Genomic DNA, 25,656 nt, shown 5'->3' with positions numbered 1-25,656 from the left:
TCCAAAGTGAGTCCATCCACAGCAACAGAGGTATTATGCAGTCTAACAGGATCTGCAGCTGGACATACTTCTTGCATGTGCAGGAGTCAGGGACATCAGCCACATCCCTGAGTTCCCACATTGAGCAAGAGGAGCGTAACATGAGTCTGGTCATTTCCTGGCCGTCGGCAACATCCTTCCTGCATTTACCCTGTCCCATCCTGTTCAAACTTTATCAGTTTCTATGAGATCTCCCCCCCTCATTCTTCTAAGCTCCAATGAATATAGTCCTAACTGATCCAGTCTCTCTTCATATATCAGTGCTGGCAGCCTCGAATCAGTCTGTTGAACCTTTGCCGCACTCCCTCCATTGACAGAATATCCTTTGTCATATAAGGAGACAACAAATGCACATAATACTCAAGGTGCAGTTTCATCAAAGATGAATAAAACTGCAGCAAGACATCTCTACTTTTGTACTTGAATTCACTTCTGGGAAGGCCATTTGCCATCTTCACTGCCTCCAGTACCTGCATGTTTACTTTCAGCAGCTGGAGTATAGGACACCCCAGGTCGTGTGGCATCTGCCCATTTTCAATCTATCATTCCAATGATAATCCAATTTCCTGTTTTTGCTACTAAAGTGGAAAATTTCACATTTATCCACATTATATTCTACATAAGTAGAAGAAAAAGTAAAACATGGAAATTTAATTAATAAGGTTCAAACTCCAAAGATATAAAGAAATCGAACATATGGCTAGTGTAGAGGAAATCTTATGATAAATGAAGAAAATAGAGGCAACAGCTCTAAGGATGATTCTGATTCCAGTGAAAGATTTGATTTAACCAGAAATCTATGCTAATGCCTAAATTTACAGAGATTGGAGTTGAAAGATATTTCTCCATAATTGAAAAGGTCGATATTGCCCTTTAATGTTACAGAATGTTTTGACAGGTAGAGCAATGAAAACGTACATGGTTAATCACATGAGCAAACTGCTGACTGTGGAGCTATTTAAAATTACTCAACGCGTATGAGCTTATTCCTGAAGCTAGTCAATTAAAATTTAACAGCAAAAGAAAGAGACCGAATCAGATATTTTGTAGAATTTGCAGGAGAAAATGAAATACTGTAGGATCTGGGGTTTAATCACAGAAGCTAAAGAAAAGATTCTGTGAATGATCATAGAAAAATCCTGAACTAGTATTCATGTAGACCATAAGACTAATTTTTATTGTTTGACAATTATCTAAATTCAAGAAACAGAAATTCTAGTGGATACCTAATGATATCTCACACAGGCCATTATTTATGGGAAATGGTCAAACAGGAAACTACAAGGAAATTGGAGGAATAGAAAACCTGCTGATGGAAAAGATATCAGCTTGGCAACAAGCAGAAAGATACCAAAATAATAAAAGACAAAGACTTAGAACCTAATTTTAGCAAGGCATTTGGTAAGGTTCTACATGGCAGGCTCATTCAGAAGGTAAGGAGGCTTGGGATTCAGGGAAATTTGGCTGTCCGGATACAAAACCGGCAGTCCAATAGAAGACAGAAGGTGGTAGTAGATGGAAAGTACTCAGCCTGGAGCTCAGCGACAAGTGGCTTTCTGCAGGGATCTGTTCTGGGACCTCCGCTCTTTGTGAATCTTATAAATGACTTGGATGAGGAAGTGGAAGGGTGGGTTAGTAAGTTTGCCAATAGCACGAAGTTTGGTGGAATTGTGAACAGCGTGGAGGGCTGTTGTAGATTGCAACGGGCCATTGACAGGACGCGGAGCTGGGTGAAGAAGTGGCAGATGGAATTCAACCCAGAGAAGTGTGAAGTGATTTATTTTGGAAGGTTGAATGTGAATGCAGAATACAGGATTAATGGCAGGATTCTTGGCAGTGTGGAGCAACAGAGGGATCTTAGGGTCCACATCCATAGATCCCTCAAAGTTGCTACGCAAGTTGATAGTGTTGTTAAGAAGACATATGGTACGTTGGCTTTCATTGGTAGGGGCCTTGAGTTCAAAAACCGCGAGGTTATGCTGCAGCTCTATAAAACCCTGGTTAGCCCGCACTTGGAATATTGTGTTCAGTTCTGGTCACCTCATTATCAGAAAGATGTGGAAGCTTTAGAGAGGGTACAGAGGAGATTTACCAGGATCCTGCCTGGACAGACAGCAGGTCTTATGAGGAAAGGCTGAGATAGCTAGGGCATTTTTCTTGAAGTGAAGAAGGATGAGAGGTGTTTTGATTGAGGTGTACAAGATGGTGAGAGGCATAGATAGAGTCGATAATCAGAGACTTCTTCCCAAGGTGGCTATAATAAGGGGGCATGATTTTAAGGTGATTGGAGGAAGGTAGAGGGGAGATGTCAGAGGTAGATTCTTTACACAGAGTGATGAGCATGTGGAATGCATTGCTGGCAGTGGTGGTGGAGTCAGTACTTTAGAGACTTTTAAGTGGCTGTTGGATAGGCACATGGAGGATAGTAAAATGTAGGGTGTGCAGGGTAGTTTGATCTTAGTAGGATAATACGTCAGCACAACAGCGTGGGCTGAAGGGCCTGTACCGTTCTGTACTGTTCTATGTTCTATGTTTTAAATGTGATAGAAAGAAAATAATATCTTCCATTGTATTAGGACTAGACATAACCAAATCCATAACTGGTATACTTTGTAGGTTGAGAACCTACCAAGATTCTTACAATCTATCGTGAAGGGAAAGTGACTCGAGTCAAGAAAATTCTTCCTCAACTATTTACAAAATGAATCAGACGTCTGGAAGTTCTGAATATTGTGTTTCACAGGGAGAGGTTTTCCTTATTCTTTAAATCAACAAGGGAAGCCAAAAAAATATTAATCGACATAGGAGCAAGTCAGCCACTGCTGCTGGCTGTTGATGTAATTTGTCTGCAGTTAAAGAAGGAGAAAATATTACTTGGTGATGTTACAAATCTGTCCTATGTTTATGAAGTCAGATTAAAAAGTGATACAGTACATGGAAAAGTTGTATTTGGAATAGAGCAAAAAAACCTATAGGAGGAATTGATCTTATCTTGGGAGATGACATGACTGGTTCAACAATATCGGTCTCAGCAATGGTAATATAACAACCAGTAGAAGTAAATGGAATCTTAGTTTCATTTACAAGGGGAACATTTTAGATTGTTTCTGTGCTTATTGTGCCTAGATCTCAGGCTCATAGACTCAGACATGAAGAAGATGTGTCTATGAAAAGGTCAAGGGAAATTCAATTATCTGATCAATTTTCAGAACTTAAAATGAACAAAAGTATGAAATAAAAGAGATTAAGGCTGACATGTTTAGTCTATCTTCTTTAATAAAAACTTAACAAATGGGTCCTGAATTGATAGATTTAGAACCAATCAATACTGAACTTTATAATTTAAAAGACAAATTATTATTGAGGAAATGGAGACCACCTCAAGTAATAGCTGATAGGAATGTGCAGTGGTCCATCATATGGTAACCCCACCTGAGTAACACAATACCATTTTATGACTAGCTCGTGAAATTCCAATGGCAGGTCACTTAGGTATGAGGGAAACACAGAGAAATATTGACACATTTTTATCGCCCATGATTACATAAAAACATAATCAAACATTGCCAAGCGTGCCATGCACGTCAGGTTGTGAGGAAATCCTTAACATCAATAGCTGTGCCTTTAATTCTGTCAACAGTTTTTGCAGAACCACATATCAAGTCCTTAATAGATTGTATAAGCCCCGATACAAAACTATATGTAGGAATCCGTAGTGCTTTAACAATTATAGACGTGTAGATCAGATTTCAGGAACTGGTGCCTTTGGGGAAAATACCTGAAATATGAGGTGTGAAATTTTCTTCATCTGTTTTTGAGATTGCACAAAGAAGTATATGCAGATCAAGTTTCAAGTTGCTGATATTTATTTTGATTTGATTTAGTATTGTCATATGTACTGAGTTATAGTGAAAAGTATTATCTTATGTGCTTTACAGGCAGATCGTGCTATGCAAGTGCATCAGGGTAACTGAACAGAATGCAGAATTCAGTGTTACAGCAGCTGAGAATGTGCAGAGACGGAGATTAACATTAACATCTATGAGTTCTACTCAGAAGTCTGCTAACAGTATAGAATAAGCTGTTCTTGAATCTGTTCATACATATATTCAAACTTTTAATTCTTCTGTCTGATGGAAGAGAGTGGAAGAGAGTATGACCGAATGGGATCTTTGATTATGTTGGTTGCTGTCCTGAAGCAGCAGGAAGTATAGATGAAGTCAATGGATGCAAGGCAGATTTGTGCAATGGACTGGGTTGTGTTCACGGCTCTCTGTAGTCTCTTGCAATCTTGGGAAAAGCAGTTGCCACACCACGCTGTGATGCATCCAGATAGGATGCTTTCTATGGTTCTTCTAAAACAAAATTAATTTGTAATACTCAGGGAAATAATTAATAATTTGGGAATAAAACAACTTGTGTCTTCAATTTATCATCCACAAATTTCAGAAGAATTATAAAGGTGGCATTGAAGTGTTGCAACCATGATTAGAGCTCTTTGCCAAGAAAGTTATACTGATAAAAACCAAAAGAACTACGAATGCTGTAAATCAGGAACAAAAACAGAAGTTGCTGGAAAAGTTCAGCAGGTCTGGCAGCATCTGTGAAGAAAATTCAGAGTTTAACATTTCAGGTCCGGCAACACTTTCTAATGGGTTCACAGGATTTGGTACTTTCAAAAAGATATACGGACATGAGATATATTAAATTGAGAAAGAAAAAAATCATATAAAGCTAAGAGGCTATACTTCCAGCTGCAAAACTAACCAAAATGATTGGATTGACCAAAAGTGTACTTGCAAGTGAAAAATCTAGAGCAGATAGAAAGGCCAAGTTTAAAATTTTACTTTTGAAGATAAGGTATTGGTGTTATCACTTGTCTCTGGAGAACCATTAAAAGCAAAGTTTGCTGGACTTTATCAAATCAAAAAGAAACTCAATAATATGAATTATGTACTAACTCCACACCAATGTTCCTGTTAAGCTGCGCAGCCACTCCAAGTGCATGGTGACTGGCGTGGTAACACCATTTGCAGCAGTAACTTCCTCCTTTGTTCTTGTTTAGGATGAACACTACGCGAGAAAGGAGCAAAACTCAACATGTTTTTTCTAATACATTAACAAGACATGAAAAGGAGGTTAATCTAGAGAGCAATGGATTTATGATAGTGAAACACATAGGGTGTAAAAATAGTATGGCCGAACATTGGGTGAATTTACCAGAAATTGAAAACTCAAAGGTTGATTTTACAGTAATCAGATTGGATGCTGCAAAGTTTCTTCAAAGTTAAATATTAAGTCATCTTCCAAAAAGCTATTAAAGCTACATACAAAAGTGACTGCAATGTCATGTATTGATTTATGTGAATAGCCAGGAAAATTATCTTTATTTATACATGATGTAATGTGGGGGGTGCACTACCCATAACAAAACATTGTTATGGATTCAACAGAGAGACATTAGCTCAAGTAAAGGAAGGGATTTAGTTCATGATGGAAACTTATGTTATCACGCTGCATCTTAATGCGGGAGTTCACCTATCAGGATGATGAAGTCACAAAGATTATGCATTATCACAAAGTAAATATGGTAACAAAGGCAAATTCCTCTCCAGGACCATGACTTGAAGACTGCATTGAAAGAACTGGACACGTGATTTGTCGCCAAACGTGATTTACAATAAGAATAATAGCAAGTTGCAATGACTGATAGAACATAAGCAATATATGATTTTTTCAGGTGGAGTTTATTAACATAAAGTACATAGAACATAGAACATTACAGCACAGTACAGGCCCTTTGGCCCTCGATGTTGTGCCGACCTGTCATACCGATCATACTGATCTTACCGTCTTGCCATTTGGAATGAGAAATGCATCAGTGAATTTCCAGCGACTAACTATCGAGGTTGTAGAAGCGTGGTGTAATTGTGTTGTCTACAGAAGTGACTTGGCTGTATTCAACCAAACCTGTGAATAACAGTCATACCATTTGAATGAATTGTTAAAGCCACCACGAAGAGCCAAATTGGTCATTAAGTACGGCTTAGAGTGAATTTGCTAGAGCATAAGTGACTTACTTGGGCAATACTGTCAGGGAGAGTCGGGTAGCATCTGGAGAATTAAAAATAAGGCTGCCATGGATTTAATAGAGAAAGGCAAAAAATTTAAATGGCCAAAAGTATATCAGAGTGCCTTTGACATTTTGAAAGCCTTTCTGGCAATTCCACTGCTTTTATAATTGAGAGATGTTAATGGCTGTTAACTCCAGTAATGCTGGTGTGGGTTTTATTTTCATAGAATCCCTAAAGTGCAGAAACAGGCCATTCAACCCACTGGGTCCACACCAACCCTCTGAAGAGTATTCCACCAGACCCACTCTCCTGCCTATAACCCTGAATTTCCCATGGCTAACATACCTAACCTGTGCATCCCTGGGCAACTTAACATGGCCGATTCACCTAGCTTGCATACCTTTGGACTGTGGGAGGAAACTGGAGCACCTGGAGTAATGCCATGCAGTCATGGGACAAATGCAAACTTCTCTATGCTGTCCAGATTGCTCTATTCTCTGCCTATTCATAGGTCTGTCAAGATGCCTCTTAAGTGTTGCAATTGTATCATCTCCAACATCACCTCCGGCAGCACATCCCAGGCATTCGCCACCTTCTGTGTTAAAAAAAACCTGCCTCTCACATCACCTTTAAATTTACCTCCTTTTACCTTAAATCTATGACATTTCTACCTAGGGACAAAGATTCTAACTATCCATTCTATCCAAGCTTCCCATAATTTTGTAAACTTCTATCAGGTCACTCCTCATCCATCAATGTTCAAGTGAATAAACTTCCAATCTCTCTGCATATTAATACCCTCTCGTCCTAGTAAACTGTTTCCGTGCCCTCTCCAAAGCCCCCAATTCCTTTTTGTAGTATGGCGACCAGAACCGTACACAACAATACAAATCTGGCCTAACATTCTATACAGCTGCAACAGGATGTGCCAATTTTTATAGTTTATGCCCCCAGCAATGAAAGCAAGCATTGTGGGCTGAAGGGCCTGTTCTGTGCTGTACTGTTCTATGTTCTATGTTCTATGCCAGATGTCTCTTGACTACTTTATCAACTTGTGTTGCCACTTTCAGGGAACCATGGACCTGTATGCCTAGATTCCTCTGTATGTTAATGCTTCTAAGCATTCTGCCATTTACTGTATACTTACCTTCTGCATTATATCTCTCAAAGTGCAACACTTTGTAGCTGTCCGTACTAAATTTCATCTGCTATTTCTCTGCCCAAGTCTCCAGCCTATTCACAAGCTGCTCTATACTCTGGCAATCCTCCACACTATCTGCGGCTCCCCCAATCTTTGTGTCATTCACAAACTTACTAATTAGGCAGGACATCTACATTCTCCTCCAAATCATTTATGTGTATTGCAAAAAATAGGGGTCCCAGCATTGATCCCTGCAGAATGTCACTTGTCACATATCTCCAATCTAAAACCATCTTACTACCACGACTTTCTGTCTTCTACAACTAAGCCAGTTCTGAATCCATCTTACCAGCTCACTGCAGATCCCGTGTGGCTTTATCTTCTGTATCAGCCTGTCATAAGGGATCTTGTCAAGGGCCTTGCTAAAGTTCATTTAGACATCTACTGCCCTGCCTTCAACAGTCATCTTTGTCACCTCCTCAAAGACTCAATAAAGTTTGTGAGACGTGATCTTCCTGCACAAATCTATGTTACCTGTCACTAATAATTCCATATTTTTCCAAATGCAAATAAACCTTGTCCCTAAAAATCTTGTCCAATAATTTTCCTACCACTGACGTAATGCTCTCCAGCCTGCAATTTGTTCTTACTTTCTGCTATAAAGACAGAATAACTTTGTTCAGGCCATCAGGGCTGCATTCTCCTTCATAACAATAGCCCCTGGATTTTAACATTCATGTCCGGTTTAGCAGAGTTTGGAGAGCAGTGCATCTACTATCATGGATTTTATATTGCCCTTGCAACTAATGTCTGATTGTGCACATTTATTGGGTGTGAATCATGATCTGAAAGCCCATTGATTACCCACACTGGTCATCCACTGTGTGAGTATTTATGCTGTAGCACGGCTGTCGTTTCAATGACTGTTCATCCTCAGAAGGAATGTATTCTTTTGAGGAGTCATTCTCAGGAATGTCATGCAACACTACCTGTAAATGAGAACATCCTTCCATTCACTACATTCAGTTTTTATATTTTAGTACCTTATAAACCTTCATGTCACAGATATTTCTAATTCTGCAACCAGCTATCTGTGAGCCCCCAGTCTCTCTACTGCTAACTGAGAAAGTTGTCGATGTACAATTTTTCTCCAGAGGATCTTCCTTTCCATTAGAGACCTTTTTTTGAGCCAGCCCATGCCTGGTGAGATATTTCAATGGAAGTGGTATGTCATATTGTACAATGACCGGAGTTAGTGATGGATTGATAATAGAAAAGATGATGAAGTTAATAAAAAGTGTATCATTCATCTGCTGTCTACATTATACTTGGGAGATGGATTCAATGCCTCTGTTGCTCAATTTCCCACCTAAATTCAGTCACAACTTCTTGTTGAGAGCAGCAGCACTTTTCCTTCCATTGTCGGCAAAAATGGCCCTATTCCTCTTGTTTTACCCAATAATAATTCCAGCAGCGATCATTAAGTCTGGTTGCTGTCATTATTCTATATGTACCATTCATTCTAAGCACCTCCATATGTGCAGTGACACATTAATTGTGGCTGAAATTAATTTTTCTGGGTTCACATCAGGCCTGCTGCACAGCTTGGGGAATCAAAGTCAAAATTAATTTTGATTCTCCTGTGACTTGTAAGTTTCACCTACATATTGTCAAATTGCACAAATCCTTAGACACCGACACTACCACAGATACCAGATGCCACATTCTAATTAACATCAGGCCTTGGATTCATGATGTATGCTACTTGCATGTGACTTTCATTTAAAAAAAGGCTTGAATGCGCAAACATTCCTGAGGTTAAACATATTATATATAGGACATCTTAACTTCTACAAAATTAATTTTGCAAAGAAAAACCATTAAAAATAAGTGATTACAGATTCTTTGTGAAATCAACAACTTATATAGTAGTCACGTGGTGAAGTAAGTAGTTCATGTAATTACCGAATATTGCTGTGTTTCAGTATGAAACCAAGTGGAGTTGAATGATTATGTGTTGGATTTGTGAAGGAACGTCAACAAGGGCAGCTTCAGGACAGAGGAAAGGTGAGGATGATAGTGGGACAAAGTCAAAATCGCTATGGTTAACATGCTTTTCAATGTCCTGCTTCTCAACTGCTAACCAAACTGGTAGCAAGGTGTGTCCCTCATAATGGCAAAGTAGTGAAACTGACCATGATGAGTCTTGATACTCACTATGTTGAGTTATTGCAAGGTCCTTTCAGAGCATACCTGGTTGCTGAAGCATCTTTTCAGCAAACCTGTTCAATCTAATTTTGTGTGGCAGAATGAAATGTGCATACATCTGCATGTGTTCACTCTGCAGATATCAGCTACATCATCAGTAGACTATTGTTGTTGCCCAGTGGCCATTGTTTAATTTGTTGTGGTGTTCAGCTAAAGTAAGAGGTCTCAGGATGCCACAGAATGAAAGCAGCATGACTACAGCCAGAATACTGGGCAATATCCTGCTCTATTTGCTTTTGTGATCAGAAACCAGCTTGACATTGAGGGAATGGAAACCATTTTGAATCCAGTTTTATGAAAAAAAATCATGTGACTCCCTCAAAACATATCACACCCTTTGCCACAAAGTGGTTTGTTTATCCTGGTGAATCAACGTGCTTGAAATTCATAGTGACCTCTCTACTGCAACAGTAAATTGAAAACTGCAAGATGCTGCAAATATCATTACCTCCAAACTGGAAGGGACCAGCAACCAGTTCATGGCCATAATCACCTTCACAACCACAGGCGTTTGCAGTTGTGGCTGCAAAAGATGACAATTTTGCGTGACCACTTTGTTACTGAAACACAGATTTCTTGCATGTAGTTTCTTGCTGGGGTTCAGGTATGAAAGTTGTTCCAGAACACCTGTTGAAAACCCCCACCTATTCCGGCAGTTTGTTCTAATCTGCTTGACCTCAGCTCATTTTCTGGGTCACTTTTTTTCAAGGGCTTGCCAGTGAACCCATGACTGAAAGCAACTGATTTGTGCAGAAGTCATGAGTGCACAAAGCATCATACGGTAGTGAGTGTAACAAGGTCAGCCAATTAGACCTCACAGAATATTAGTTCCTTGATTAGGGCTGTTAATCTGGTCCAGTCATGGGGATCTGGCTGATGTATAAGAAGGGAGAGTGTCAGTGATACTCTGACTTAGGCAGTACTATAGTCAAGGACTGCTCATGTTTAGATAAATGTGATAGAATACCAGCCTCTGTTGGGACATTTCATGCACACTTGTATTTGAGTAACAGCCAAAATATAATCTCTGTGAATGATGTCTCTAAATGGCATAGATGGGAGGGCCTTCCTTGCAGTGGGATGTTAAAATAACAGAGCACTAGATGGATAATAGAGCTTCACATTGGGATTGCTAGCATTGAGGGAACAATGCTGATTGAACTCAGGAATTACCTGACCTGCATATTGCTGACCAAAAATCACTCTGCAAGTGCCAGTTAATATCTGGCCAATATCTTGTCTGGTACATTGGATCCTAAAGGTGTGCATGCACTCTACTACTATCATTTTGAATTTCTTAGGGTACTCATAGCATTCTAAAAACACGTAAAACACATTGTAGCAGACAATGCACAAATGACAGCGATGAGGATTCTTGGCTGCCTACTTGATGGATGTATATAGTACTGGAGTGAATATGATTTGGTTAAAGCAGTGTCTGATGTGGGACTTCGGCGTAGCTCACCTAAACTTCTAGCATCTTCAACGTTCACTTCCTCTGCCACCAATGAAGAATAGTAGCAGTGTACAATCTACAAGATACATTGCAACAACTTAATATGTCTACTATAACAGCACCACCCAAATCTATGATCTGTACTACCTCGAAGGGCAAGGGCAGCAAATATATTGGAACACCACAGCTGTAAAGTCCTTCTAAACTATATGCCATCCTGATTTGGAACGATATTACGACCTCCGTCACGCAGTCTAAATCCCAAAATACCCTACCTAACAGCACTGTGTGCTTACTTACACCACGAGGATTGCAGTGATTCGGGAAGGCGGTTTACCGCCTCCTCCAGGGGAATTGCGGAAGGTAATAATTGTGGGACGAGTTAGCTGTCCAAATCCTGCGAATTAATTTAAAAACCTGAAAGCTTTAATTGGGCACGATATCATTTACTGTGCTTTTTTTTAAATTAGCCATTGAAGCGTTGCTTCGTCCAGAAAAGAATTACAATTGTCTAGAAAAGATAAACTGTGAAAAGTTGCAAAACTGTGTGTAATTTTGTCGCAATATGACGTATAGGTTGCCAAAGTATTTTAACAATCAATGATATATATATGTTTCTGAACATAAAGGTTGGATATTTGCTGGACATTTTATGAAAATTATCAACTTTTAACGTTGAGCTTTGAAATAGCTTTAAATTGGTTCGTAATTCCCCCCCCCAAACAAACTTGGTTATTGCAATCATTGAATGTAGTATTAGAGATAAATGTTCCGCTGATGCGAATGAGAACAATTATATTAAAGCAATTGTATTATTTGTACTCGAAAATGAATTAAATGACCACTGTTTGTTGAATGGAGTAAATGATACGAAACTGAAACGCCGGAACCATCCGGTAAACTTGATGCAGCCCAGCCACCTCTGAACAAAATAACTCTTTGTTAATTGCCACAAGCCTCCTCCCACCCACACTTCTTCAATGTGTGCCACGTCAGTATCTTGCTCGGAAAACTGCCCTCAGATGGCGGGGATGTGTACGGCAACAGAGCTGGTCAAACAGAGCTGACTGCAATAGTTGGTATTGCAGAAAGCTTTTCTATTTGAACCTCTGGAGCAGTTGCGAATTTTTGATGTTGCTCACAAAAGTGACTCAAGGTATCGAGATTATGCGCATAAATTATGCGTAAACGCTTTTGTCGGCGGCTGTCTTTGGTTCTTTCTGTGGCGATCCTGCTAAGTTTTTACAAATCTGTACAAGAGCTTCCTCAGGTCATTCTTCCGTATCCTTTACAGAAAAAAATCGGAGTCAGTAAAACGCCAGCGTCCGTGATTGTGCTAATCTGGTGGTATCCATTCGGCAAGAAAACCAATATACGGGACTGTGATACTGTGTACAACATCGGGGGCTGTCGATTGACAGCAAACCGGCAATTCTACCCCGTTTCGCAGGCTGTGATCATACACGATCGAGACTTAGCAGGAAATGTGAGCCAGCTCCCTGTAGTGCGGAGACCCTCTTTCCAGAGGTGGGTTTGGATGAATTTCGAGTCTCCCACTCACACTTCAGGTCTAGAAAAACTTAATGGCGTCTTTAACTGGACTTTGTCATACAAACGGGACTCTGACATCTTTATGCCTTATGGATACCTCTATCCCAAAAACACGGAAGGAAGGAGAGTAGTGCTACCCGCCAAATCTAAATTAGTAGTTTGGGTCATCAGCAACTGGAATGAGGACCATGCCCGGGTTAAATATTATCACAAACTCAGTCAATATGTGCACATCGATGTGTATGGAAAATATCACCAGAGTCTGCAGAATAACAGCGTTATTCAGACTGTATCATCTTATAAATTTTATCTGGCTTTTGAAAATTCGCAACACGTGGACTACATAACTGAAAAGCTCTGGAGAAATGCCCTCATGTCTAGTACTGTGCCAATAGTCCTAGGGCCCAGCAGAGCCAATTATGAACAGTATATACCGCCCGGTTCTTTTATCCATGTAAATGATTTCACGACTCCCAAAAAGCTGGCTGAGTATATGTTATTTCTGGATAAAAACAGAAGTCGTTATCAGAAGTATTTCGATTGGAAAAGGCGATACAGTGTGCATCTGGCAAATTTTTGGGAGGAGCCTTACTGCAAAGTATGCCAGGCGGTCAAAAGTGCCAAGGCTGATTGCAAGACCATCTCAAATCTGGCCAGTTGGTTCCAATGATTAAAGTATCAGCCTCAATATTACTGCTATAAGGAAACCAGGAAATGAAAGTTTTTTACATATTTAACTGATCTTTTTAGGTTGTATAATCTGCTGCCAAATTGTGGAATGCACATTCAATGACTGTATTTGTTAAGTGTAATTCTATGCTACGCATGAAATTGCTGCAAGAACCATAATAAGTTATTTTTAAATGTGATTTCAAAAACATTAATTTGAATGTGAGTTTGCTCACTGAGCTGGAAGGTTAGTTTTCAGATGTTTTGTCACTTTTTTTATTTGAAAAAATACACTTATTCATAAGATGTACAAAAAATGAAACATATTTATACACCTACCCAGTCATGCAAGCCACTCTGGGTTACCCAGGGGGTACGTACACCAACTAAAGGAAAAAAAAAAGAAGAAAAAAACAAAGCAAAGAAAATACCCCGGCAGTCGTCACCCCGCACAGTCCCCGTTGCCCCCCTGACCAGTTGGGGAAGGCGCCAACTGGGCCCAGTTACCAGATAGGGCCCTATTTTCCATTCTGGACGAGGGGTTTCATACGGTGGTCTTTCCCCACCGCGCCTTGGCGGCGGCTGCCCCAAGCTTTAGCGCATCCCTCAGCACGTAGTCCTGGACTTTGGAGTGCGCCAGTCTGCAACACTCGATCGGGGTCAGTTCTTTCAGCTGGCAGACCAGCAAGTTGCAGGCAGACCAAAAAGCGTCTTTCACCGCATTGATGGTCCTCCAGGCGCAGTTGATGTTGGTCTCAGTGTGCGTCCCGGGAAACAGCCCATAGAGCATGGAGTCCCGCGTCACGGAGCTGCTCGGGACGAACCTCGACAAATACCACTGCATCCCCCTCCAGATCTCCTGCGCATAGGCACACTCCAGAAGGAGATGATCGACAGTCTCGTCCCCTCCGCAGCCGCCCCGAGGGCAGCATGCGGTGGCGCAGAGATTCCAGGCATGCATAAAGGATCTCACTGGCAGAGCCCCCCTCACCGCCAGCCAAGCAGTGTCCTTGTGCTTGTTTGAAAGTTCTGGCAATGAGGCATTCTGCCAAACAACTTTGGCAGTCTGCGTGGGGAACCACACGACGGGATCCACCCTCTCCTTTTCCCAAAGGGTCTCGAGGATACTACGTGCTGACCACTGCCTGACGGCCTTGTGGTCAAAGGTGTTTCCTTTCAAAAATTTCTCCACGAAGGACAGGTGGTACGGAACGGTCCAACTACTCGGAGCGTTCCGTGGCAACAAGGCCAGGCCCATCTTTCGCAACACCGGGGACAGGTAGAACCTCAGTAAGTAGTGACACTTGGCGTTTGCGTACTGAGGATCTACGCACAGCTTGATGCAGCTGCACACAAAGGTAGCTGTCAGGGCGAGGGTGGCGTTCGGTACGCCCTTTCCCCCATTTTCCAGGTCTTTGTACATGGTGTCCCTGCAGATCCAGTCCACCCTCGACCCCCAAATGAAGTGGAAGATGGCCCGGGTGACCGCAGCGGCACACGTCCAGGGAATAGGCCAGGTCTGCGCCACATACAACAGTACCGAAAGCCCCTCGCACTTACCCCCGATGGAGAGGGACTGGAGCGTCCACCTGCCCAGCTTCTGCTTCAGTTTGGTGATACGCTCCTCCCAAGTCTTAGTGCACGCCCCAGCTCCACCGAACCAAACACCCAGCACCTTCAGGTAGTCTGTCCTGACAGTGAAGGGGATGAAGGAGCGGTCGTCCCAGTTCCCGAAGAACATGACCTTGCTCTTACCCCTATTGACTTTGGCACCCGAAGCCAGTTCAAACTGGCCGCCGATGTCCAACAGCCTACTCACCGACCGACGATCGGTGCCGAAGACGGCGACGTTGTCCATGTACAGGGAGGTCTTGACCAGAAGGCCTCCGCTGCCTGGGACAGTCATGCCCTTCAGGCTCACGTCCTTCATGATGGATGCGGCGAAGGGCTCCACACAGCACACGAACAAGGCAGGAGAGAGCGGGCAGCCCTGCCTGACTCCAGATCTGATGGGAAAACTGTTCGATTCCCACCCGTTGATCGAGACTGCGCTAACGATGTTGGCGTAGAGCAGCCGGATCCAATTGCGGATGCCCACCCTGAACCCCAATTTGGAGAGGACGTCCCCCATGTAAGCATGAGAGACCCTGTTGAAGGCCTTCTCCTGGTCTAGGCTGATGAGGCAGGTGTCCACCCGCCTGTCCTGCACGTAGGCGATCGTATCCCTGATGAGCATGAGGCTCTCAGCAATCTTCCTGCCCGGCACATCACAGGTTTAGTCAGGGTGAATCACCGACTCCAGGACAGACCTGACCCGGTTGGCTATGACCTTGGCCAGGATTTTGTAGTCCACTCTCAATAGTGAAATGGGACGCCAATTCTTAATTCTTCCCGCTCCCCCTTCCTCTTGTAAATGAGGGTGATGATCCCCTTCCTCATGGACTTGCACATCTCCCCTGCCCGAAGCGCACTATCGTACACCTCCAGCAGGTCCTGGCCGACCAGGTCCCACAGAGCGGAATACAGCTCGACCGGTAAGCCGTCGCTCCCGGGAGTCCTATTCCTCTCCAAGGACTTGAGGGCTCTGGTCAGCTCGTCCAGGGATATCAGCCGGTCCAGCCACTCCCTCGTGCCGTCGTCTAAGACCTCCGTGATAGACGACAGGAACGACTCAGAGGCCGTGCTGTCCGTGGGCTTCGTGTCGTACAGTCCGACATAGAAGGATCTTCTGATCCTCAAAATGTCGGGCCGAGACGACGTCACTGAGCTGTCGTCCTCCTTCAGCCAGCTAAGCAGAGAGCATTCTTTGTGCACCTTCTGAAAGAAGAAACGTGAGCATGTCTCGTCCTGCTCCACAGAGCAGACCCTGGACTGGAAGATTATCCTGGAGGCCTCCGCAGTGAAGAGCAAGGCTTGCTGTCCCCTCACCTCGCGGAGGTCCTCCGTGAATCGACTCCCATCAACTGCAGAAGGAGCAGGTTCTGCACCCTTTTCTGGAGTCGCGACAGCTTTCCCCGCCTCTCTCTCGCCTTCTGAACACCCTTGAGGACAAAGAACCTCTTGATGTTCTCCTCACCGTCTCCCACCAGTCGCCCGGAAACTCAAAGAGGGGTTTCACGGTTCTCCAACCAGCGTACTCCCTCTTAAGCTCCTCGACGTTCTCTGGGGTCAACAGAGTCGTGTTGAGCTTCCACGTCCCCTTGCCGGCCGGCTGGTCATCCTGTAAGTGACAGTCGGCCAGCAGGAGGCAATGGTCAGAGAAGAACACCGGCTTGACGCCGATGGACCTGACCGAGAACGCCCGTGACACAAACAGGAAGTCTATCCTTGAGCGAATAGACCTGTCTGGCCGCGACCAGGTGTACCTCTGCTGCACTCCATCTGCAGGGGTGCTGAAGACGTCGAGCAGCTTGGCGTCCTTCACTGTGCCCATCAGGAATCTGGACGTGACGTCCAGTTGACTCCTCCTGCCCGCTGTCCCCACGCTGGATCTTCCATCTGCATCGATGATGCAGTTGAAGTCTCCACCTAGGATGACCAGCCTGGACGTAGCCAGCAGCGGTGGAAGCCACTGCAGAACAGCCAACTGCTCACTCCGTACCGCTGGGGCGTACACGGTGATCAGCCTCGGGGAGCGTTCCTGTAGGTGACGTCAGCCACTAGGAGGCACCCCCCCACCACCTCCTGAACTTGAGAGATGGTGAAGTTGTGCCCCCGCAGCAGAATAGCCAGGCCCGAGGAGCGACAAACGTTACCCCCCGACCAGATTGAAGGCCCACAGGTCCATACGCTGGACCATTTCCCGTATCTGCTGATGTGCGGTATCCCGCACTCCTGCAGAAACAGGAGGTCCGCCTTGACGGTGGTCAGGTAGGCCAACGTGGACACACATCTTGCGGTGGACTTGACGCTGCGCACATTAATGCTTGCAACTCGTACCCCCATTGTGGGCAGTGACCGCAGTACCCTTCCCAAGTCCAAGGTCCAGCCCCTCCATCTGTCCCTTCATGCCCATTGCCCGGGCTAACTGCTGGACGCTCTCCGGGCTCAGGAAACCGTCTGTGCTGCCTTCCGGGTGGCATCCCCCCGTCGGGGGTATGGAGGCAGGAGAGTCCGGCTCTGGGTCAGACTGGGGACGCGCTGTTTCCTCCTTCCCGCCTGGAAGTTCTGGGGGGCCCTCCAGGGCCCCAGCGGCACGTGACTGGGTGTCGGAGGAGGCCTCAGGATGCCTCCCATCACCTGGAAGCAGGGTGCTGCTTTCCTTCTCCCTTGAGATATTTAGCTTCTGCTTTGGGCGGGCCCCCTCCGAATCTCCCTCGTCAGAGGAGCTCTTATAGCCCCCCTGTAGCTGCCTCTTCCCGCCTGATGGTTGCGGTTCCTGGGCCAGCCGACGCGCCTTCCTCCTCGCTTTCCGGACCGTCGTCCACTCCCCTGGGTCGCCTGTCGCCGCCTCCATCGACTCCGGGTTGTCGGGGGGAGCGGAGCCTGGAGGGGCGCTTTGTTGGCCTCGGGCCCATCCTGCGGGGCTGGGACCTCCTGCGCGACCTGGCCCTCCTGCACATTTGTGGGGTCCTTGCAGGGCCCTGGTGCCTTCCTCTCCTCCGGGGAGGGGCTGGCCCCGCATTGCCCCTGCTGGCAACCTGGGCGTAGGTGGTCCCCTGCCGTGGGCATGCCCTATAGAGGTGGCCCGCTTCCCCGCAAAGGTTGCAGCTTTTTTCTTGTGGGCAATCCCTGGGAAGGTGTCCCTCCTCCCTGCAGTTCCTGCAGATGGTGGCTTTGCAGTCGGCCACCATGTGACCTGACCTACCACAGGCATGGCAGACTTTAGGTTGCCCTGCGTAAGTCAGGTAGTCCTTGGTCCCGCCGATTGCGAAGCTGGACGGTGGGTGTACAATGTTCCTGTCCGTGCCCATCCTCAGCGTCACCTTGACCTGCCTCTTACTGGTCCAGATGCCAAAGGGGTCCATGATGTCGGTTAGGTTCCCTTCCACCTTCACGTACCTTCCAAGGAAGGTCAGGACATCAACTGCTGGCACATGTGGGTTGTACATGTGTACAGTCACCATACGGCTCCTCTGCGCTGGCATCACGAACAGCGGGACAGTGGTCAATACAGATAGGGGGCCCTCACCTCCTTTCTCCTTGAAAACCTCCAGGAAGCACTCGCAAAGCTTGGCATTCCTGAAGGTTACATCATAAAAACCTCCTCCGGGGAAATCCTGCAGGCAGTAAATGTCCGCAGCAGCGAACCCACAACATCCAACAGGACCCTCTTCACGAAGAAGGTGCGGTCCACAGGTGCACCTTCATCCACCTTCTTCACAGAAATACGGATGTTGTTCCGGACACCCTGGCCTGGGGCATGAGCACTTGCCGCAGCCATCGTCGCAGGTTGGCTGCTCCCTGAACCAGCGTTAGGCCGAAGCCAGCATTAAGATCCACTGGTTGCAAGGGTGCACAGCCAACCCGACGTCTTCCTTCCACCTCCAACACAGCACTCTCCTCCTCTCGGTCCACAAAAGAGTGGGTCTTTATTTTGTTCCGGATGTAAGCTGGTTCACTGAGCTGTAAGTTTTGTTCCCAGACAATCAGTCACCATTCTAGGTAACATCAACAGTGAGCCTCCGACGAAGTGCTGGTGTTATGTCCCGCTTTCAAGTAACTGAGAGAGAAAGTTTCCCTTTTATTTATTTACTTCTGTTGCACTACAGGCAACAAAATATCAAAAAATTTTGAAGAAATCACAGAGTCACTGGAAAATGTTACTGTGATCAGAACTATTCCTATGCATGTTGTCCAGTTAGCATTCTGAATGAAATTAGCACTTTTACTACCAATTGTGTGTATACCAGTGTATAACATTGCCCTGGAAAAAAGAAAAACAAGTTATTATTTGTAATGACTGATATATGGGGTGCTGTAGTGATTAATACTTGTAGGCTTCCAGATAATCTGCTTAGGTCTATAGTATGCAAGCTGTGTTGTAATGTGTGGAAATACTATTAAAGTATAATACATAAATATGAACCAGAATTTTTGTGAAACCTTAAGTTTAATTTAGAAAAAGAAACAAATTCAACTTGTAATTGAAGAAAATATTTATTTTAATAAATCAGATTTTATGCAAATACATCTGCCATTTTAGTATCTTTTTAAATTTAAAAAAATCAATTAATTTGGGTTTTATTAAAATTTCATTTTAAGTGAAAATAATTAGATCAAATTCTATTAAATGTTTAAAATATCTTTTGCACCCAAGCTATATAGACAACTCATCTTTGTTGAACTACATAATTTCAGTGGAAAAATCATAATTGGCACAAGTACCTGAGGACAGAAAGGAAGAAACTTAGCCAGAATTCCCAATTTTTATTTTTATTGTCATGATCAATATTGATGAGACTAGCTTTATAGTCCATATTTACTATAGATTTTAATAGTCAGTGTGACCCTGTTGCAAAGTGCATTGACATTAGGTGAAGATTGGGGTCAACTGGAAAATTCTGCCTCAACCCCACTTGTCCTAGAATCTAGAAAAGTACAGCACAGTACAGGCCCTTTGGTACACGATGTTGTGCCGTGGATTAATCCTAATCCAAAAATAAAATAACCTAACCTACACTCCCTTCAATTCACTGCTGTCCATGTGCATGTCCAGCAGTCGCTTAAATGTCACTAATGACTCCGCTTCCACGACTACTACTGGTAAACTATTCCATGCGCTCACAACTCTCTGGGTGAAGAACCTCCCTCTGATGTCTCCTCTATACCTTCCTCCTAACACCTTAAAACTATGACCCCTCGTGGCAGTCAATTCTGCCCTGGGGAAAAGTCTCTGGCTATCGACTCTATCCATGCCTCTTGTACACCTCAATCAGGTCACCTCTCTTCCTCCTTCTCTCCAGACAGAAAAGTCCAAGCTCAGTCAACCTCTCCTCGTAAGACAAGCCCTCCAGTCCAGGCAGCATCCTGGTAAATCTCCTTTGCACCCTCTCCAAAGCCTCCACATCTTTCCTATAATAGGGCGACCAGAACTGGACACAATATTCCAAGTGTGGTCTCACCAGGGTTTTGTAGAGCTGCAGCATAACCTCGCAGCTCTTAAACTCGATCCCCCTGTTAAAGAAAGCCAAAACACCATATGCTTTCTTAACAACCTTACCCACTTGGGTGGCAACTTTGAGAGGGAGCTATGCACTCGAACACCGAGATCCCGCTGTTCCTCCACACTGCCCAGAATCCTGCCTTTAATTCCTATATTCAGCATTTAAGTTCGACCTTCCAAAATGCATCACTTCGCATTTATCCAGGTTGAACTCCATCTGCCATTTCTCAGCCCAGCTCTGCATTCTGTCAATGTCTCGCTGAAGCCTGTAAACTTGTTGAATATTTTGCCAAAGCACACTCTCAAGACTCAGACATGAAGAATTGTGATTTTTCTTGTCCCCTGGTTGTCTTTATGGCCATGCTCTCACAATATTATCTGGTAGAAAGTTCTAGAAAATTGGCTTTATGACAATAAAGGAATAATAAAAATGAAAGAAAGCCTTGCAATAATATAGCACCTCTCAGCACTACAAGATGTTGCAAGGCTCTTTACACTTTTCCTCTGAAATATACTTTATTCTTAACATTAATAAACATACATTACAAACACTTCTGCTTGACTATTGTTGAATTTGCAATTAAATCTAGCATCTTTCACGCTTAAGGTGTCACAGTACAGTTGTATTAGTCTTAATCTAGGGAATATATCTTACGTATCAGACATGCAGCCCAAGAGCAAAACATTTCAGATTAATAATTAAACTGCAATCGAAATAAATTTTTCTCCCTGCACACTGAGGTACTTTACAATTAGTGAAGTACTTTTATAATTTAGGGAACGCAGCAGTAAGTATCCTAACAGCAAACCCAAATCATCAGAACTATTGTAATGACTTTTTGTGATGTTGCTTTACAAATACATATTGACCAGGATATCAGAGGTAACTCTCATGACCTTCTTTGAAATAATACCCTGGAATCACAAAACTGGAGTCAACAAGAGTCATAGGAAAAGGAAGGTGTTGGGAGCTCAATCTCTTAGCCCTGGTATATCCCAATCAACTCACTCAGAGATGTTATTATACACCTCAAGATCAAATAGGACTTGAACCCAGGCCTCCAGAGTCAGGGTAGGAACACTACCACTGCACCACAGGTTTTCTGGATACTAGGCCCAACCATCCTCATTTGCTTCATTAATTACTTTCTGTCCAACATAAGGTCAGAAGTTGAGGTGTTCACTGATGATGGCAAAATGATCAGCAACATTTGTGACTTTGCAGATACTGAAGAAGTCCATGCCCAATTGCACCAAGAGAATGTCCAGATTTAGGTTGACAAGTGGCAAGTGATGTTTGTGTCACAAAAGTGCTAGGCAATGGCTATCGCCAATAAAATCAAATCTAACCATTGCACCTTGACAGTAGATGCCATCACCATCACTGAGTCTCGTACTACTAAAGTTCTGGGAGTTATAATGAACCAGAAAATGCACCAGGCTAGCCATAGAAATAATGTGGCTGCAAGTGCAGGTCAGAAGCTAGTAATCTTGCAAAAAATAACTTACCTCCCAAAGCCATTAAACATCGACAAGACATGAGTCAGGAATTAGTTTTCTCTCTTAATTTTCCTTTGTGGCTGTGTAGACCTTTGAAGTCCACATGTGCCAATGTCTTTTGGAGGCAAAAACAATGCCACAATTGGTGTACCAACCAAATAGCCAGAGTGGCTACACACATGGCCATCCAGAAGGACCATTGATCACGAGTGTGATGGAATACTCCTTATTTCTCTTATTGAGTGCAGTTTTGATAATACCCAAGAAGCTTAAAACCATTCAGAACAAAGCGGTCTGCTTGACTAGCACCACGTTGACTCCTCTACATTTGATACACAATAGTACCAGTATGTAACAGATACAAAAGATGCACTGCAAGAATTTATCAAGATCTTTCAAATCTACAACTATTGTCATCTAGAAGGATAGGGACAGCAGAAACACCACGACTGGCAAGTTCCCTTCCAAGCCATTCACCATTCTTTCGTGAAAATATATTGTTATTCCTTCAGTATCACTGAGTCAAAATCCTGGATCTTTCTCCGTTAGAGTCCAATAGGTACCTGTATCTATACCAGTCATTTAAGAAGCAGCTGAACACTTAGCTAGTGAAGCCCCACAGCCCTGAATCAATTTTTAAAAAATCATTCATAGGGTTTGGGCATTGCCAGTAAGGTCAGTGTTTGTTGTCAGTCCCCAGTTGCCCTTCAGAAGGTGGTAGTGAGCCCTATTGTTGGACCTCTGCAGCCAACATGGTGTCGGACCACCCACAGTTCTGTTGGAGAGGGAGTTCCAGGTCTTTGATCAAGTGACTGATTTGTTTTTAGTGGCTTAAAAGAAAATTTGAAGGTGGTGACATTTTCATGCTCCTGATGCCTTTATTCCTCCAGGTGTTTAGCCCATTCAGTCCATAAAGCCTGATCTACTATTTAATTAGATTGTGGCTGATCATTTACCATAATGCTACTTTCCTAAACTATCACCAAATCCTTTCATTGTCATTTATCTCCATTAATCTATCGGTTCTGTCTTGAACATATTCAATGATTGAATTAGAACCCTCTGGGTAGAAAATTCCATTGATTCAACAGCTACTAAATGAAGAAATTCCTCCACATCTCAGTCTTAAATGTTCTATCCCTTATTCTGAGATTGGTCAAAAGTTCAGAAATTGCTATCAATGGAGCTTTCAAGAGTAGCTGCAGGGTATCTTGGGCATATTACACACTGTAAAATCTGTACGTCTGTGGTGGAGTGACTGTATCTTAAAGATTTTGGACTAGGCTCCAATCAATCGGACTGATTTGTCCTTGATGGCGTCAAGTTTCTTCATTGCTGTTGAAACTGCATTCAGGCAAGTGAGGAGCATATGTTGCTCCCCTAACTTGAGTCTTATAGATGCAAACTTCCTGACGTAATGTTAAATAATGAGCCTGAATTTCTGTGAAAATATTGCAAGATATTGTTACAAGTCACATTGCTTTGCAAAATTACAATTATATGTCAGAATAAATACAGAGAACACCTCTGAGCACTCTAAAGCTGCAAACGTACACATACGCAGAGAGAAACAGCACTAACTACAAATACAAAAGTCAGCAGTTATAGGTTGCTTTGAATTCTAGATCCTATATTTTAAAACAATGATTACTCCATTTATTTTCAATCCACATATGAATATACGTCTATTAATATTGCCAATTATATTTTGTATTTTCTGGGCTTCACTGTTCCAAAAGAAAGACTTTAATAGTGGGTAATATAACCAATATTATCCTAATAGAAAGGGATAAATGCATTCAAATCAGATACTTTGGTTGGCTCAGTCAACATGAATGTTATATTTCTAAGAAGGAAATGTCTAACCAAAATTGTCATTCTTATTTCATTACGTACACTCAGATGGTACCCCAGTATTTAAATAGAACATAAAATAGTACAGGGCCCACAATATTGTTCTGAATAAGATGCCTAAATTAAACTAATCCCTTCTGCATGGCCTTCATTCTTATCCCTCAATTCCTTGCATATTCATGTATTTATTTAAAAGATCCTTAAACAGCCCTATCGTATGCATCTCCATCACCACCACCACAGCAGCACATTCCAGGTCCTACCACACTCTGTGTAAAATACTTGCCCCCAGATCTCCTTGAAATTTCCACCTCTCATGTTAAATGCATGCCCCTAGTATTAGACATTTGAACACTGGGAAAAAGATTCTGAACATCAATCCTATCTATGCTTCTCATAATTTTGTGGACTCCTATCAAATCACCCCTCAGCATCTGCCACTCCAGAGAAAACAAACCAAGTTTTTCTAGCCTCTCCTTACAGCTCATATCCCTTAATTCAGGCAGCATCCTGGTTAAATATCTTCTACACCCTCTCCAAAGCCTGCACACATCCTTACGGTAACATGGTGACCAAAATTAAACACAATACTCTGAGTGCAGCCCAACCAAAATCTTACAAAGCTGCAACATGACATCTTGACTCTTGTACTCAATGCCCTGACCAGTAAGGGCAAGCATGCTGTACACCTTTTGTACCAACCTATCTACTTGTATGGCTACATTCTGGGAGCTATGGACTTGAAACCTAAGATCCTTCCAGCATATATTGTATCAGTGATCATGGGAACTGAAGATGCTGGAGAATCTAAGATAACAAAGTGTGGAGCTGGATGAACACAGCAGGCCAAGCAGCATCTCAGGAGCACAAAAGCTGACGTTTCGGGCCTAGACCCTTCATCAGAGCAGTCATCCCTGGAAGAGGCTCCGCAGTGAGGTTAAAATTGTATCAGTGATAATGGGAACTGCAGATGCTGGAGAATCCAAGATAACAAAGTGTGGAGCTAGATGAACATAGCAGGCCAAGCAGCATCTCAGGAGCACAAAAGCTGACGTTTCGGGCCTAGACCCTTCATCAGAGGTGAAGACCCTTCATCTGATGAAGGGTCTAGGCCCGAAACGTCAGCTTTTGTGCTCCTGAGATGCTGCTTGGCCTGCTGTGTTCATCCAGCTCTACACTTTGCTACCCTTCCAGCATAGTGGCTCAGTGGTCAGTGTTGCTAGCTCATAGCACCAAGGATCTGTGTTCAATCTCAGCCTCGGACAACTGTCTGTGTTGAGTTTGCCCATTCTCCCTATGACTGTATGGTTTCCTCAAGGTACTCTCGTTTTCTCCCACAGTCCAAAGATGTGCAGGCTAGGTGGATTAACCATGGGAGATTCAGGGATATGGGGTGGGTCAGGGTGATATGTTCTTCGGAGGATTGGTATGAACTTGATGGGCCAAATCAAGTCTTCCACAATATAGAGATTATATGTTTCTACGATCCCTCTGTACAACAATGCTGTTCAAGATCCTGTCATTAACAATATACTTTTCCTCAACACTTGATCTCCCAAAGTCCAACACCTCACACTTGCCTGGATGAAACTCCATCTATCATTTTCTTCACCCATATCTACAACTGATCTATATCCCATTGAATCCTTTTACAAACTTCAACACTATCCACAACTGCACCATTCTTTGTGCTGTCTACAAATTTATTAACCCACCTATCTATATTTTCATCAAAGTCATTTATTTTTATATAAGCATCAGAGGTCTCAGTATGGATCCCTGCGGAACACCACAAATCATGGACCTCCACCCAGAAAAGCATCCTTCCACCACCACTCTCTGTCTTCTATGGGCAAGCCAATTCTAAATCCAAGCGGCCACATCATCATGCATCCCATACATCTTAACCTTCTGGATTGGCCTACCATGACAAACCTTGTTCAAAGCCTTACTAAAATCCATGCAGACAAAATTCACTGCTCTACCCTCATTGATCATC

At 43.5% G+C, this 25,656-nt stretch overlaps 2 protein-coding genes across 2 annotated transcripts in view; both read left to right on the top strand.

The window, feature by feature from the left end:
• Nucleotides 1-12,000: 12,000 nt before the first annotated feature.
• Nucleotides 12,001-13,736, top strand: LOC125453478 (alpha-(1,3)-fucosyltransferase 4-like). Its single transcript, XM_048533139.2, has one exon. It carries the CDS (start codon nucleotides 12,159-12,161, stop codon nucleotides 13,197-13,199), a length of 1,041 nt encoding a protein of 346 aa, XP_048389096.2. The 5' UTR covers nucleotides 12,001-12,158; the 3' UTR covers nucleotides 13,200-13,736.
• A 7,887-nt stretch (nucleotides 13,737-21,623) lies between these two features.
• LOC125453245 (piwi-like protein 4) overlaps nucleotides 21,624-25,656 on the top strand; it is a 127,933-nt gene continuing 123,900 nt past the window's right edge. Inside the window, exons 1-2 of the mRNA XM_059646964.1 lie at nucleotides 21,624-21,788; nucleotides 21,892-22,150. Of these exons, the coding sequence (XP_059502947.1) occupies nucleotides 21,624-21,788; nucleotides 21,892-22,150 (424 nt within the window). The remainder of the gene's footprint in view (nucleotides 21,789-21,891; nucleotides 22,151-25,656) is intronic.

The sequence above is a fragment of the Stegostoma tigrinum genome, chromosome 6 (genome assembly GCF_030684315.1).
Source record: "Stegostoma tigrinum isolate sSteTig4 chromosome 6, sSteTig4.hap1, whole genome shotgun sequence".
Taxonomy (NCBI): Eukaryota; Metazoa; Chordata; class Chondrichthyes; order Orectolobiformes; family Stegostomatidae; genus Stegostoma; species Stegostoma tigrinum.
Note: the sequence above shows the minus strand (reverse complement) of the source record. Positions and strands in the feature narration are given on the sequence as shown.

What these genes read in the sequence shown, in the direction of transcription:
- LOC125453478 (XM_048533139.2), top strand. Translation starts at nt 12,159, where the DNA reads ATGCGTAAACGCTTTTGTCGGCGGCTGTCTTTGGTTCTTTCTGTGGCG.